Source organism: Apus apus, chromosome 3 (assembly GCF_020740795.1).
Source record: "Apus apus isolate bApuApu2 chromosome 3, bApuApu2.pri.cur, whole genome shotgun sequence".
NCBI classification, from domain to species: domain Eukaryota; kingdom Metazoa; phylum Chordata; class Aves; order Apodiformes; family Apodidae; genus Apus; species Apus apus.
Genome location: NC_067284.1, coordinates 13,451,961 through 13,465,098, shown reverse-complemented (window position 1 = coordinate 13,465,098; position 13,138 = coordinate 13,451,961). Strand labels below are relative to the sequence as shown.

At 43.4% G+C, this 13,138-nt stretch overlaps 1 protein-coding gene across 1 annotated transcript; it reads left to right on the top strand.

The window, feature by feature from the left end:
* Positions 1 to 9,481: 9,481 nt before the first annotated feature.
* RIPPLY2 (ripply transcriptional repressor 2) lies at positions 9,482 to 11,912 on the top strand (the record flags this gene model as incomplete). The annotated part of the gene is given in 3 exon segments (XM_051614562.1): positions 9,482 to 9,766; positions 9,915 to 9,979; positions 11,747 to 11,912. Coding segments are annotated over 3 exon segments (516 nt in total), but the record flags the coding sequence as incomplete, so codon positions are not given.
* Positions 11,913 to 13,138: the final 1,226 nt, after the last annotated feature.

Genomic DNA, 13,138 nt, shown 5'->3' with positions numbered 1-13,138 from the left:
ATGATAAGCTCTGCATTTCAGCTGGAGAACACTCTGAACACTCTTTGCATTTTTTATTATTTCTTCTTAATTGTAGCACCATTTAAAAAAAAAACAACAAATACTTGTCAAAACCTACATATTTAGGAAGAGATATCTGACAAGGTTTAGATTTTTTTCTGTGTCAGTTTCCAACTAGATCAAGAAGATCTGATCAAGATCAGATCCAGATAGATTTTACATTCAGGTAAAAGTGAATTTAATATTTTTTTTTCACATATATATAAACATACTACATTTTTTTTCACAGCATATATATATTCTGGGATGATAAGAATATATATTCTATATTGTATCTATTTTGTATATAATATATTTTCAAACATAAATACAAATATAAACATAAATATAAATATACATATAAATGGTAAGAAAATCTAAATAGCTATGTTTTCCAATGAAATTATTATTTCAGACATTTTTTTATATATATACTTATGTTGCAGTAATGCCTGGAGGCCAGAGAGATACTTGGCTGACTGACAAAATGCTAATTATTTGGAGACTTCAGTTCCACATAGTAAAGCCACGTCAGTAACTTGGAAAGTGGGATCTGGGGCATTCTTAAAACATACTAATGAAAAAAATCTGTCCAAAGAGAATTTAAAGATGAGACAAGTACATTTTCAATAATGTGACATCACACTGGTTTGCTATTCTGTATTTCATATTGTGAATGCTAGAATGTACAAGAATGCAGTGTGTGATAATGTGACTCTGGCTGCAGGTCAAGAAGGAAAGATATCAATAAAATGTTGAGCAGAGAAAGCTGATAAAAAATTAAGGATGCATCTTTAAAAACATTGTGATAGTGATCATCATGTACTTTTCAAATTACAAATTTATGCCTATGAAAAAAAAAATGCTATTGTCTACTTTGAAATTTTTCCCTATAGTAATCTGAGTATATATATTCACACAAAACCCAAACATTGCATCTCATAGTTTATGACCTGATATGAAACATATATAATATTCTATGTATTTTATAGTGAATACTCTAAATATCTTTAATATCAAGTTGGGGCATATAAAGACATGGTCAGAAGCTCTTGAAGGAATTAAGAAGGGAAGGCTCTTAGGCAAAATCTTCAGATGGAATAAACCAAAGACACATCTGTCTCACACTCCCAAACAATTGTGTGTCAAAACATTATTAAGACTCTGACAATGAGCACCAGGAAGTTAGAATGCCAGGATCATGGCTGTCTATACAACTTAAATTCACTTGGTGTGTATATATGCTAATTATGGCAGTCAATAGCATCATCTTCTGCTCTTCACATCTCTTCCCTCTCTCAGTGCCCAGAATAGGTGATGACAATGTATTTAATTGCTATTCAACAAATCATTTGTTCTCTGTACAGCCTGCACACTCTGATGATTTTCTTGCATAGCAAAAAACTTACAGACAGGATTTCAAAATGCTACTTTGATCAATGTTCTGCAGTGCCAGTAACTGTGGTGGCTGCAGGAACAAATGAGCAGACTTCACAGAGCCTTTAGGGACTGGGGGTGCCTTACTACTGCTGCCATCTTATACATCAGTACCTAAAGACAAACATTGATGTTAAAAAGGCTTTTAAAATCTGGCTGGCCAGTTTGGAATAATAATTATTTTTATTTTTTCACAGCCTTGAATTGTACAGTACTGCATTTTAAGGCATGATTTCAGCTGTCGTAATGAGCCTCAGATCTGTACTGTTCAAGCTGCTTAGGACACACAAAAGCAAGAGGGAATTTGCACTTCCCAACCCAGAGAGGGCTGGACTTAAACTTTTCTACAAGTCATCCTGCAGACCCCCGTGTCAGACACATAAATATAGAAACATGCAATTGGGTTTCACATTAGCTAGCTTGAGACATCTAAAAACTATTTCAAGCTAAACTAGACATTTATAAGCTAAACTAGTCATCTCTTAGAGTCACTAAGAGACACAGGCTGTGCCAGAGAGCTTGTCTTCTTGCCTGTCCTGTCCATTTTAGACACCCTAGACATCTCACCTTAGGATGAAATTAATTGTCTGCTGAAGGCTCCTATCTAACAGCAGCCTGAATTCACCATTTTAGATGCAGATGACTAACAATTAAACACTGAAAGTAGATGAGATATAGCCCACACATGAACCTCACCTTTTCTTTTTTTTTTCCAAAAAAGTTTCAGGATTTTTGAGTGACTGACTTTGCAGTGTCAGAATTGTTTCCATCACAGTCACATCACATAACTGAATTCCTATGGCTGCAAATGGAAGAACTTAAGGGTGGAAATACATGGAGTGGGAGGTCATGGCCTGTAAAACATGGTAGAAAGAGTCAGGCAGTCACCAGGGCCATGGCAACTCCGTGAAGGTGAAAAACTGAGCTGTCTTGGCAAACAGGTCCACCACTACCAGAATAGCTACATCCCCCCCATGAGGGGACAGGTCTACTATGAAACCCACGGGTGTGAGCTGCCACAGATGGGCAGGTGTGGACACAGTCACCAAGAGCCCTGGGGCCTTTGCAGAGGCCATTGGTGCTGGCAGAGGTTTCATAGGGCAGGATGTAATAAACTGCATCGGTCCATACCCTGGGCCACCTGTCTGCCCAAATGCTCAAGTAGTGCTGTCCTCCAGCAGCCCCCATGCCTGGCTGCAGGTGCATTGACTGGGCACTGATGTCTGCTGTGGTCCCCAGGCTGTGTATGGCTGCTTGCTCCAAGGACGAAAAGACATCTTCTTGTAAGCAGAGGAGTGGAGAAAAGAGAAGCTGCGGACCCTGTTAATTCAGTCAGAATCCTGTGTTCCAGTCCCAGCTCCCCTTCATCTCTTTTTCCAGGCTTAATCTTCCACTAGGCTGATTAAACCTCCACAGTGCCTCCCCTAAACATAATTTCTAGTCCTGGTTCTCAGTATCACACAAACTCAACCCCACCTCCCAGCATGTGTCTAACACCAAAGCACTTGTCAAATTCTTCCCCTTCTCCTCCTCCTCTTCCTCCACCTTTTTCTTGATGCCTGAGTGTTTGGGCTGTGCAAAGGAAGTGGAAGAGAGCAGAAGAAAAGCAAGTGCCTCTCAGTTCTGATAACTCACTTCAAAACCTATCCCAGCCTCCAGCAACACAAAGCTTAGGTTGCAAGGAGACCCCTGGTCAGTTCTGGATGAAACAAGCTCTGGGCAGATTTAATTCTTCAAGGAATTTAGTGAGTAAATTATTCAAAGTAATTTTATTCTTCAAAAGCATTTCACAGACCTAGAAATAGGCACTTGAAGTTTTTTATATTGCAAGATGATGTTTCTATAATTTCATCCTCATTCTTGGAAATGGCTCAATGATTTCAACTGTCTTGTTATGCAGTTTTCACCCAAACTAAGCCTGAATAAACCTACCATGGGAAAATTTAGTCCAATCAAAATTTAGGAAGTTATAAGCAGCACTTAAGGATACTGACAGGCAGCCTTAACAATAAGTGACACCAGTATTTAACTTTGGTATCTCTGCCATTTATCTTCATCTACATTAAGACAGGCCAACTACCAGCCTGTACAGTGAGCTCCCTATTCCTTGTATTCAATGCTATCGTTAAGGATCTCTGGGATGTAAGCATGCAGTGAAGAAGTAGTGAAATTCTGCCACAATGGAATTTGCAGCCTCGTAATATGAGTCACCAGAAGGCAAGGAGGAACCACAGGACTAGGGGGTCTCTGTCAGGGCTTATCACTGGATAAGAGCTCTGACATGCCCCAGTGCAGCACAAGATTCCGTGTGTACTCCTCAGGGCTGGCACTGCTATCTTTAGAACTCACATTGCCTCTCTCAGGTGCTTGTTTGTCAGAGGTATGGCTCACACATCACTCTTTCTTGCAATTCATTCCCCTCTAAATGCTGCATTATGTACATCACCAGCTAAGTGGCATGCATTCTTTTTAAGAGTTGATGCTGTGCTGATGTCTTAGAGATACAAGAGAAACTGAAAAACAACCACTTTTCTTCCACGGCTATCTTTGTAGCCAGGAAAGCAATAAATCTGAGGGAACAGTTAATTGAATGGCACAGGGTGAGAGGAGAGATGACACTGCTAGGGACTGTATTACCGGTCAGAGAAGACACATCAGGACATTCCAATGATTATCTAATTTCCTCATCTCTTCTGTCATGAGCTGTTGGGTTAGAGTGATTTCATTTCATTTGGCTGCCTCTCACTTCCTTGTAGAGGAGAGAGGGCAAATCCTGCCAGTGCCACGGTGCAGCTCCAGCTGCTGCAAACGCTGTGACGTGGTGCTGCCTTGTGCTGAGCGAGCCCTGGCGTTCCTGGGCCATCAGTGCTTCACGGACTCCCATTCCCTTAAAAGAAGCCACAAGGCTGGTTGTTCAGCACCGATGCCTCTCTTTCTTACCTGCCTGGAACCTAAAGTGCCCAAAACTCAGCTGCAAATGATATACTTGTTTTTTAAAAGATCCCTGTCACCGGTGGCTGATCCCATTACACATTCTCAGTCCCTTAATCTGTTGCTTTCCCATGTGGATACATTATCCTTCACCATTTGCCAGCCAGGCCCTGGGAGCAGAGAGCAAGGGGGGAGGGAAATGAGGAAGCCCAACCTGCTGTTTGCAGTCACACCTTGCCACATGGACACGCGGGGGCCTCCAGTGGGTGTGCCTGTGCCACACACACACAAGGGTATTGCTGATTCCCCAGCAGATACCACTGACCCCCTGGACATGCTCTTGTTGAACACAAAGATTCCAATGGCATCAGGGCTGGAACAACTCTGGAAAAGTTGAAGGTTTTCGGTCTTGTTGACAAGAGTGGGCTGTGGAGCTGTGTGGGCTGTGGAGCTGTGCCCCTTTGAGTGAGGCCACTCAGGGTTGAATCCCTTAACCCCAGATGATGGTGCTCCCCAGGTCACCAGGTTCCCAATAGCACAAAGAGGGTGAAAAGACATGTACCTCCCTACCAATGCATCCCTCCTTTTAAACAAAGTTTTCTTTCCAGCATTCCTGCATCCTCTCATTTCCAGTCAAAAAGAGGAAGGGTAAGATTAATTTTCTCCATAAAATGAACGTATCACATTTAATACTATTTCAGTCAAAATTCAGAAAGATGGGGAGAAGTGGGATGGGTGATGGATGTCTCCATGAAAGAGCATTTAATGTTGGTTAGCTATAGGCCTCCAAACACAACTCTCTGTAAGAAACACTGTGCTCTTAGGCTTAAGAGAAATTAACACTTTTTGAGTATGTGTTGCATTTTTTTATTTAAATAAGATGGAAAAAATACACAACAGCAACAGGACAAGCACAGTCTTTATTCACTAAGTAATAGCTTTATAGCCACTGGTAATGTGAATAGACTGATTTGCTGATTAAATTCTGAACTTTTTTTTTCATAAAATAAAATTAAGTTGTATTTATTTTATTTCTTAGGACCTAGCTCAGATGTCATTACTTAGTGACAAATTTTCATTTCATAGGAATGAAAAGTGATACAAAAAATTCTATATCAAAACCAAATACTGGTGAGGATAGAGGTTGATAAAAACTCCAGTGTTGTTCTTTGTTCTTTACATGCTGATGCTTTACTTTCAAATTATATCAGAAAAAAATACCCTATGTATCATATCACAACTAAAATAGGCTTGATGCCTCATAAGACACTACTGCAAAGTTTCCAGTAATATAATTACAACTGCACATGGATGAACGCCTACCAAAGTTGTGCACTTACATTTCCTACACAGACTTTGCATTTACTGGCAGAAATATGACCCATTTATGAGCTACTAGACCAAATGTCTAAATAAATGAAAGATGCATGTAGAGACAGTATCTGTATGCAACAACAACAACAAAAACAAACAAGCATATACTTAATTTCCAAAACTGGGTCCTAAACTGTTGCCAAAATTGGAAGCACCAAGATGAAGCTAGGCTGAAAAACACTCAAGATCAAATTTAGCCTGTTAATCAGTTTCCTCAGCCCAGTCTCAGTAAGCAGAGGAGCAGTTCCATACGTCTGACCTTGCTAAAACTCACTAAAACAAAGACCTAGCAAGATCAGGCCAATTCTCTCCCTGTATCAAATAATGCAATAATTTTCACACAGTGTCCCTGTTTTTGTAACAAGTGAGAGCTATCACTGCCTTCAGAGAGGCTAATATGAAGCCAGCTGAGTGTCCTCTGTCCAGATATTCCCACGTACAAGTGTGATTAGCACTACCTTGTCAAAATTAGCTCTAAGCCATTTGTGAACACCTTCTTTGTTTATAGTAGCACACTCAAATCTGCACAGACCTCTGTGTTTGCTCTTCCTTGTTTCCTATTAACAGTGCATTACATTTCAAGATGTCATACTGCAGAAAGCCACAAAAGCACTTTTAATCAATTTAAACCAAACCACACGAATTATTTTCATTCTGGGTAAATACTGTTTGGTACACATCCTGAGAAAACAAAATTGGGGTTTTAGTTCTACTGCTGCAAATCCAGAGTGACTGTACAAGAATTATTTGTACAGCATTTGAAATTGCAGTTATACCAAATTCCCTATTAAAATCAAACTGTAGCTAAACAGAACTGAACCCTGTAAACTGCCAGCTATGACCACCTTGGAAATCGGTATCAGGAAATTAAAAAAAAAATCAGTGATCTTGAGAAGCTGAGAACAGATGAAATGCCTAGATTTTTTATCATTGCATGAGTGAGTAAATAAAATTATATTAATATCATATTTCAGTTTTCATTCCACTAGATTTACAGCACAGTGCACTAGATCCTGACTCCCAGCCTTGCTTTGCTGAAGGCAGTCTAGTTCCATACCACAACCAAGAACAACCTTCAGCTCGAGAGCTGAAACACAAAAAAGCAGGAACTAAGGCACAGAAAGGAGAGTATTGTTTTGACTAGATGAGCCAAGAATGCATGAGGGCACTGTCTGTATCAGACTTCTTGTTGAATTCAGAACTATGCTTCCCACTACTATATACGTATTGTATGTATGCAGCTCCTGCCTATGGAGGTTTTAGACAATTAAACCATGGCTGGGATAGTAACTTATAACTGAACCGTTACTCTTGCTCTGTGCACAAATTGAAGAAAAGCCAGACATTACAATCTTCTAGCCTTGATTTAACAATTTCAAGGTCAGTGGGAAGATAGCAAAATATTTTTTGGGTGGTTTTTTTGTTTGCTTTTTGTTTTTTTGGTTTGGGTTTGGGTTTTTTTATGGTGTCAATAAGTTGCTATTGCAAAGATAGACATTCGTATTTCTCTCAATAAACAGGACTGCATTACTAAACTGTAAAGCCAAGAAGAGTCTTACAGTGTGAAAATATGCAGGGGAATAACAGCTGTTAGTAATTATTTTCTCCTTATCCTTTCAACACCTCTGTTTCAGTTTGCTCTCTAATGGGTAAATCACACTTTCTCCCTAGGACATTTTCTCATTTTGGGCAGGTACTAAAAAGAATCCTGAGACAATTAAGAGTCATTGGCCAAAGACACCCCTTCTTTTGTTACTTTTACTGTAGACACTGAAACTCATTTTTATGCTTTATCAAACAGATGAAGCTGATGTTTTCTTAGTCCTTTGTCACCTCTAATGTGATGGAGGACATTCCTGCTTTTCTTCTTAAAGATGAACCTATCTTCTATTCTTTTTTTTTTTTTTACACACACTGTTTTATGTTTCTCAAAAGAGAAATACCAACTACAAAAATTATTGCTCTCACTTCATTTAGGCAAAAGAAGACTCTACCATCAGACAGCCTTTAAACATCTGTTTTACACTTTACCTCATCTGACAAGGTTTCACAGTAGCCATTTGGAAATAGGGAAAAATAGATATAATTTTGCTTTTGATCAAAATCAACGTATTGCACAAACTACTTTGTTCTATTCTCTATTTCTTAACCGTAAGATTAATATTTACTGGGAGTTTGATCCTTTTGTTCACTCTGATTTTAATTTATCTGACTGTAGGCCACAGTGAAAATGAGGTGGGAAAACAATACAAGCAGCTACAAATATCACAGTGTAGCAACATTACTTTGGAAATCTTATTTTTTAAAACATTTGGTTTAACTCTAATGTCCTACTAAGTTGGGCTTTTCACTGTGAAATACGTTTTCCTTTAATAACTCTTAAAGGAACAATAATCATCAGTTTTTCCAAGTGCTCAAATGGCAGAAACCTCTGAAAGGACAGGATACACCTACTGGTGAAGCTGAAATGTATCACGGCATGCAAAAGCTCAAACGTATGCACTCTTCCATCTATTTCTCTTTCAAACGGTTGCTTTTCTTCAAAAAGGCAATTCAGTCTACACTAAAGATCTGAAAAAAAACCCCAAAACCTGTTAATCTAATGTGATTAAACCGGTTACATTTCCCCCATGGCTTTTAATATATAATGTTTTTTACAGCTGCTGCTACTATTCAGGGGAAGATGCTGTGGAGAAGGCACAAGTGACCTTCTACCTGCAGCTGTTCTTGGGCAGTGCTAAGGTAGACACAGTCCTCATGGCTATGCTGAAAAAGGCACAATCTTATTGCAAAGGGTACAGTGCTTGGGTCTTGGTGGTGCTTCAGTAACGTGAGTCTTTAATGGGGGAATAAATTACCTGGGTTTGAAGCCCTCCTTCAGAATCTAGGGCAGCTCCATCCTACCAGCCCTCCCAGCCTCCCCAGCACTGACATTACTGCTGCTCACTAGCTCTTACAGTATGATCGCTCTGTTGTTTCTGTCACCCTCGCATGCATCAGTGACTGCAATTTCTGAAAGGGAAAAAAAAACCACACAAAAAAGAACGGAAAATAAATGGAAAGAAACTCCCTTGGCACCGAGTTACATGGAAATGGTGCGAGTTTGGCATAAGACCTTGTTCATGTAGGAACAACGGATGGTGCTGGGAGCAGAGTGAAGAACCAGGACCGCCAGAAAAAGAATAAAAGTCTACACGTTTCCCCGGCAAAAATGCCCTATAAATAATAATAAAAAAGAATTAAAATGAAATAAGCCGCTAGGCTAAGAAAGCAGCGCTGTCTTAGAGGGAATCAGACACGGAGCGTGGCAGGTACGTTATGAAATAAAGACCCCTGGAAGAAACGTCATTTTCTCCAGCATCCCAGGGTGAAATCCCTTTGTCTGTGCCTGCGGACCCTGCGCGGGCGCCGGGGGAAGCGCTGCCCGCCCCTCCCCGCGCCCCGCACGCCCCGCACGCCCCGCACGCCGGAGCGGGATCCACCAACGCGCTCGGAACAACAAAAGGCCGCCGACCCGGGCGCGTCCCCGGCGCTGCCTCGCCCCGTTCCGCCGGGGCTGCCCCCCCCGCAGCCGCGTGCCCGCCCCGGGGCCACGCACACCCGCCCGCCCGTCCCTGCCCCCCGCGCCCCCCTCCCGCTCGGCCCTGGCTGCTGATGGCGCGGGCGGACGAGCCGCGGGAGGAGGTGGGCTCCGCGCCGCCCGCCGCCGGCTATAAAACCCCCCGGGCCCGGGGCAGGCAGGGCCAGGCGAGCGGCCGCGGACCGGCGGAGGATGGAGGGCGGCGGGACGGGGCGCGGCTGCCCCCGCTCGCCCTCGGCCGCCCTGATCCCGCAGCGGTACCCGCCCCTCTCCTCCGCCTCTCCCCGGTGCGGGGCGCGGCCCAGCCCTGCCCCGGCCGTCCCGCCCTCGTCCCGCAGGTCCGCGCCCTTCTGGAGGCCCTGGGTGCCCGAGGCGGGCCGGCCGAGCGGCCCCGGCCCCGCGGCGGTGAGTGGAGCGGGGCGGAGCGGGGCGGAGCGGGGAGGCAGCGCCGCGCTAGAGCCCCGGCCGTCCTGGCGGGGCGGGGGCTGCTCGGGGTGGGCCCCCTGCCCAGGGTGGGTGCCGGGCTGACCGGGCTCTGCTCTCTCCTCCGCAGCCTCGCAGCCCCCGCGGGCTGGCCGAAGCCTCCCGCAAGCTGGCGCAGTACACGCACCCCGTCAGGTAAGTGGCTGCCCCGCCGGGAGCCGCGGGCACCCGGCATCTCGCTGCTGGGGCCGGCAGGGAAGGAAGAGGCTCTTGCTCGGCGCTGTGGGCTCCCCCACCCCTTCTGATCCCACCTGTCTCTTTTGTGTAGCTATTAAAGTGTCCTCGGCGGGATTTAGCCATCTAACGGTGCGTCTGAAGGGACGAGTCCTCGGGCAAACGATCCCGGGCACTTCTGGGTTTACCAGATCTTTAAGATGAGATGCTGACATGCTTCTTGGGGGGTGGAACTTGGTTATGTGTTTGGGTTTTGGTTTCTGTTTGGTTGTTGGTTTTTTTTTCTTTCGTGGCGGCAGGGTCGGCTGAAGCACCTTGCTACTCATTCCCGTGCTCAGGATCAAAAATAGGAAATGGGTGGTGGATAGTTCCTAGGCTGCCTGGCTGTGCAAACCTCCAGTGTTTCCATGGTGTAGGGAAGCAGGTGTAGGCATGAAAGAGGGTGGCAGGAGGAGAGGGTATGGACTAGCTAGGGTAGCATTGCCAAGAACAGTACTCGAGGAACTTCCTGCTTTAACGATGAAGGTAATGATAGTATCTGCACTGTCAGTTCTGAAAGGGAAATAAAGAAAATAGCTACGGTTGAATCTGCAGGAGAGTCTGTGTTCAGAAGTGCTACTAGGTGTTGCAAGGTGCCTAAGGTAACTGCACGGGTAGATCTTCCGGATGAGGTGCATCTTTCTCTCAAATCTAGGCTCTGATTTTTCAGATACTGACTGTCTAAGGGATTGCACGGTCTCTGACTTCACTGTGACTGCTCCTGTGCTTAGGTGCGAGTGAGCGCTGCAAGGCAAGTGCCAGTTGCTTTGTGCCACAAAGGAGGCAGTGTTCTGTTACACAGTGGTCTAGAGAGCATCTTTGTAATTGCTGGAAACCCATCTAGCTCTGTTTCTTAATGTATTTATGTTATAAACAGTCTGTAATCAGCATTTAATTATGCCTCAATGTAGTGGTCTCTTAGCTCTTGGGACTTCTATTGTCTGTTTCTTCCAGCTACATCCAAACTGTAAGCAAAAGAGGATGCTAGTTGAAAAGGAACAGGAACTGTGGAGTATAGTAGTTGCGATACATTATCTCACAAGCTGATAACCCTTGCTGCACCATGATATTATCAGCAATTTTAGTGTTAATTTCTGGATACAATACAGACTGCTTTAAAATCTAGACCCATGGGGCATCTTCTGTAAGGAGTCTGTTGGATGATTCTTCCTGAAGAGGCAGGAGTTTGGGTTGAAGTATCAAGGTCTGATCCCCTTAGGCCTTTAATATTCCTTTCACTTTAAGATTTGTCTCAGACCCTTGTAAACAATGACTAAGGTAGGGGACCTTTAGCCACAAAACTACTCATTTAATCCAAATACGCTGGGGATCCTGACTGACACCCTAGGAATAGTTCCAGTGAGAGCAATACGACTTGGATCAGATTCCCAAGGTAATACTCTTAATGAGGTATTGGAGTGGTAAGTTTCAGATGCAGTGGATCTTGGGCTTTAGAGTAGTTTTGCTGCAAAAGTAGCACTTAAGTGCATCTTTATCTCTTCAGATGAAAATACAGATTCCAGACTTTTTTTCTATTTCAATGTAGAAAGCAGTTTAGCAATTGAGCATGTGAGATAAAAGCTCTGTAGGATGTTTGTCTTAACAGAATTTCTCTGCTGTTTCTTGTCTGTCAGCCTCACAGTAGAATATGCAAATACAATAAGCAAACCTACTGTATACTTGTTTCAGACTATTTTGGCCCAAATCAAGGTGCTATGATTACTTGTATCAGGAAGCTGAAGCACTTCTGAAAAACTTTCCAGTTCAAGCTACAATTTCCTTTTATGAAGACTCAGATAGCGAAGAGGATGAAGATGAACTGGAACAAGACTGAAGAACAGAATCAGATTGCTGACTGCAGGAAAGGCCAATATGACTTCTAAGACATTAAGTTTAAACTTAATATAAAAATGTATTATAGTATTTTTAAAGATAATTTATTTGTATGTAAGTTATTCTTAATAAAACAAAGATGTTTTGTAATTTTATCTGAGCCTTTTTGCTTTGTTCAATTCCTGTCCTGTTTTAGGCAGGGAAGGCATTGATTAGTATATTTTTTTAATCTAAGGTCCTATGTTTTGTAGATTATAAAGTTATGAGCATCAATTTTAGGAGAAGAGAACGGAAGCCTTGCTTTAAAGGGCTCTGTGGTTATGTGACTTCATGGAAGTTGGAGGACACAAGGAAAACTTCTCCAGTGAGATATCAGAGAAGATGGTGATAGGACAAGGGGTAATGGTTTTAAACTGAGAGAGGGGAGATTGAGGTTAGATATTAGGAAGAAATTCTTCACTATCAGGGTGGTGAGGAACTGGAATGGGTTGCCCAGGGAGGTAGATGATGCCCCATCCCTGGAGGTTTTTCAGGCCAGGTTGGAGGAGGTTTTGTGCAACCTGATCTAGTGGTAGGGTTCCCTGCTCATGGCAGGGGGGTTGGAACTTGATGATCTTTAAGGTCCCTTCCAACCTTAGTGATTCTATGATTCTATGAGATTTAACAGACTCCATGTGGAAGCGTATCAGTTAATCATACTGGGTTAAGTACTCTAATGTTGAGGCTGTTGTTACAACAGTTTCAAACATGGAAAAGAGAAACAATATAGCTCTTTTCCAGATGGAGAGGAGGGTCCAAATCCAATTAGGATGATTAACTCTAGGCTTTGGTTTTAAGGCGAGGGCTTGCCTTAAATAACTCATCCTCTCTCTGATGTGCATGAGCTGTATTGTTCTACGTGAACGCAGTATGAGACTGTCAATTTTGTCATTTTGGTGTGTTGAGTGGACAACACAAAGAAATAAGATAAAGGCCTGATGCGAGTTGTTTTGAGCGTTTGTTTTTGAAACTCCAAGTCTGGTACACTATTATGCAGGCCAGAGCCCCTGAGGGGACCAAACAAATCCAAGCCGAGTCCAAGCACCAGTGTCTGTGTCCTGTGTAGTGTGTACCCACCTGCAGCTGCGTGTGTGTGGCGGGCCTGGCTGCCTCGGTGTGTCCGTGGCATCCCGGGACGTGCCCAGCCCCACCGGGCCCGGGGCCTGGCGCAGCCCGGCGGGAGGGAGCAGGCCCTGCTCTGCCTTCAGA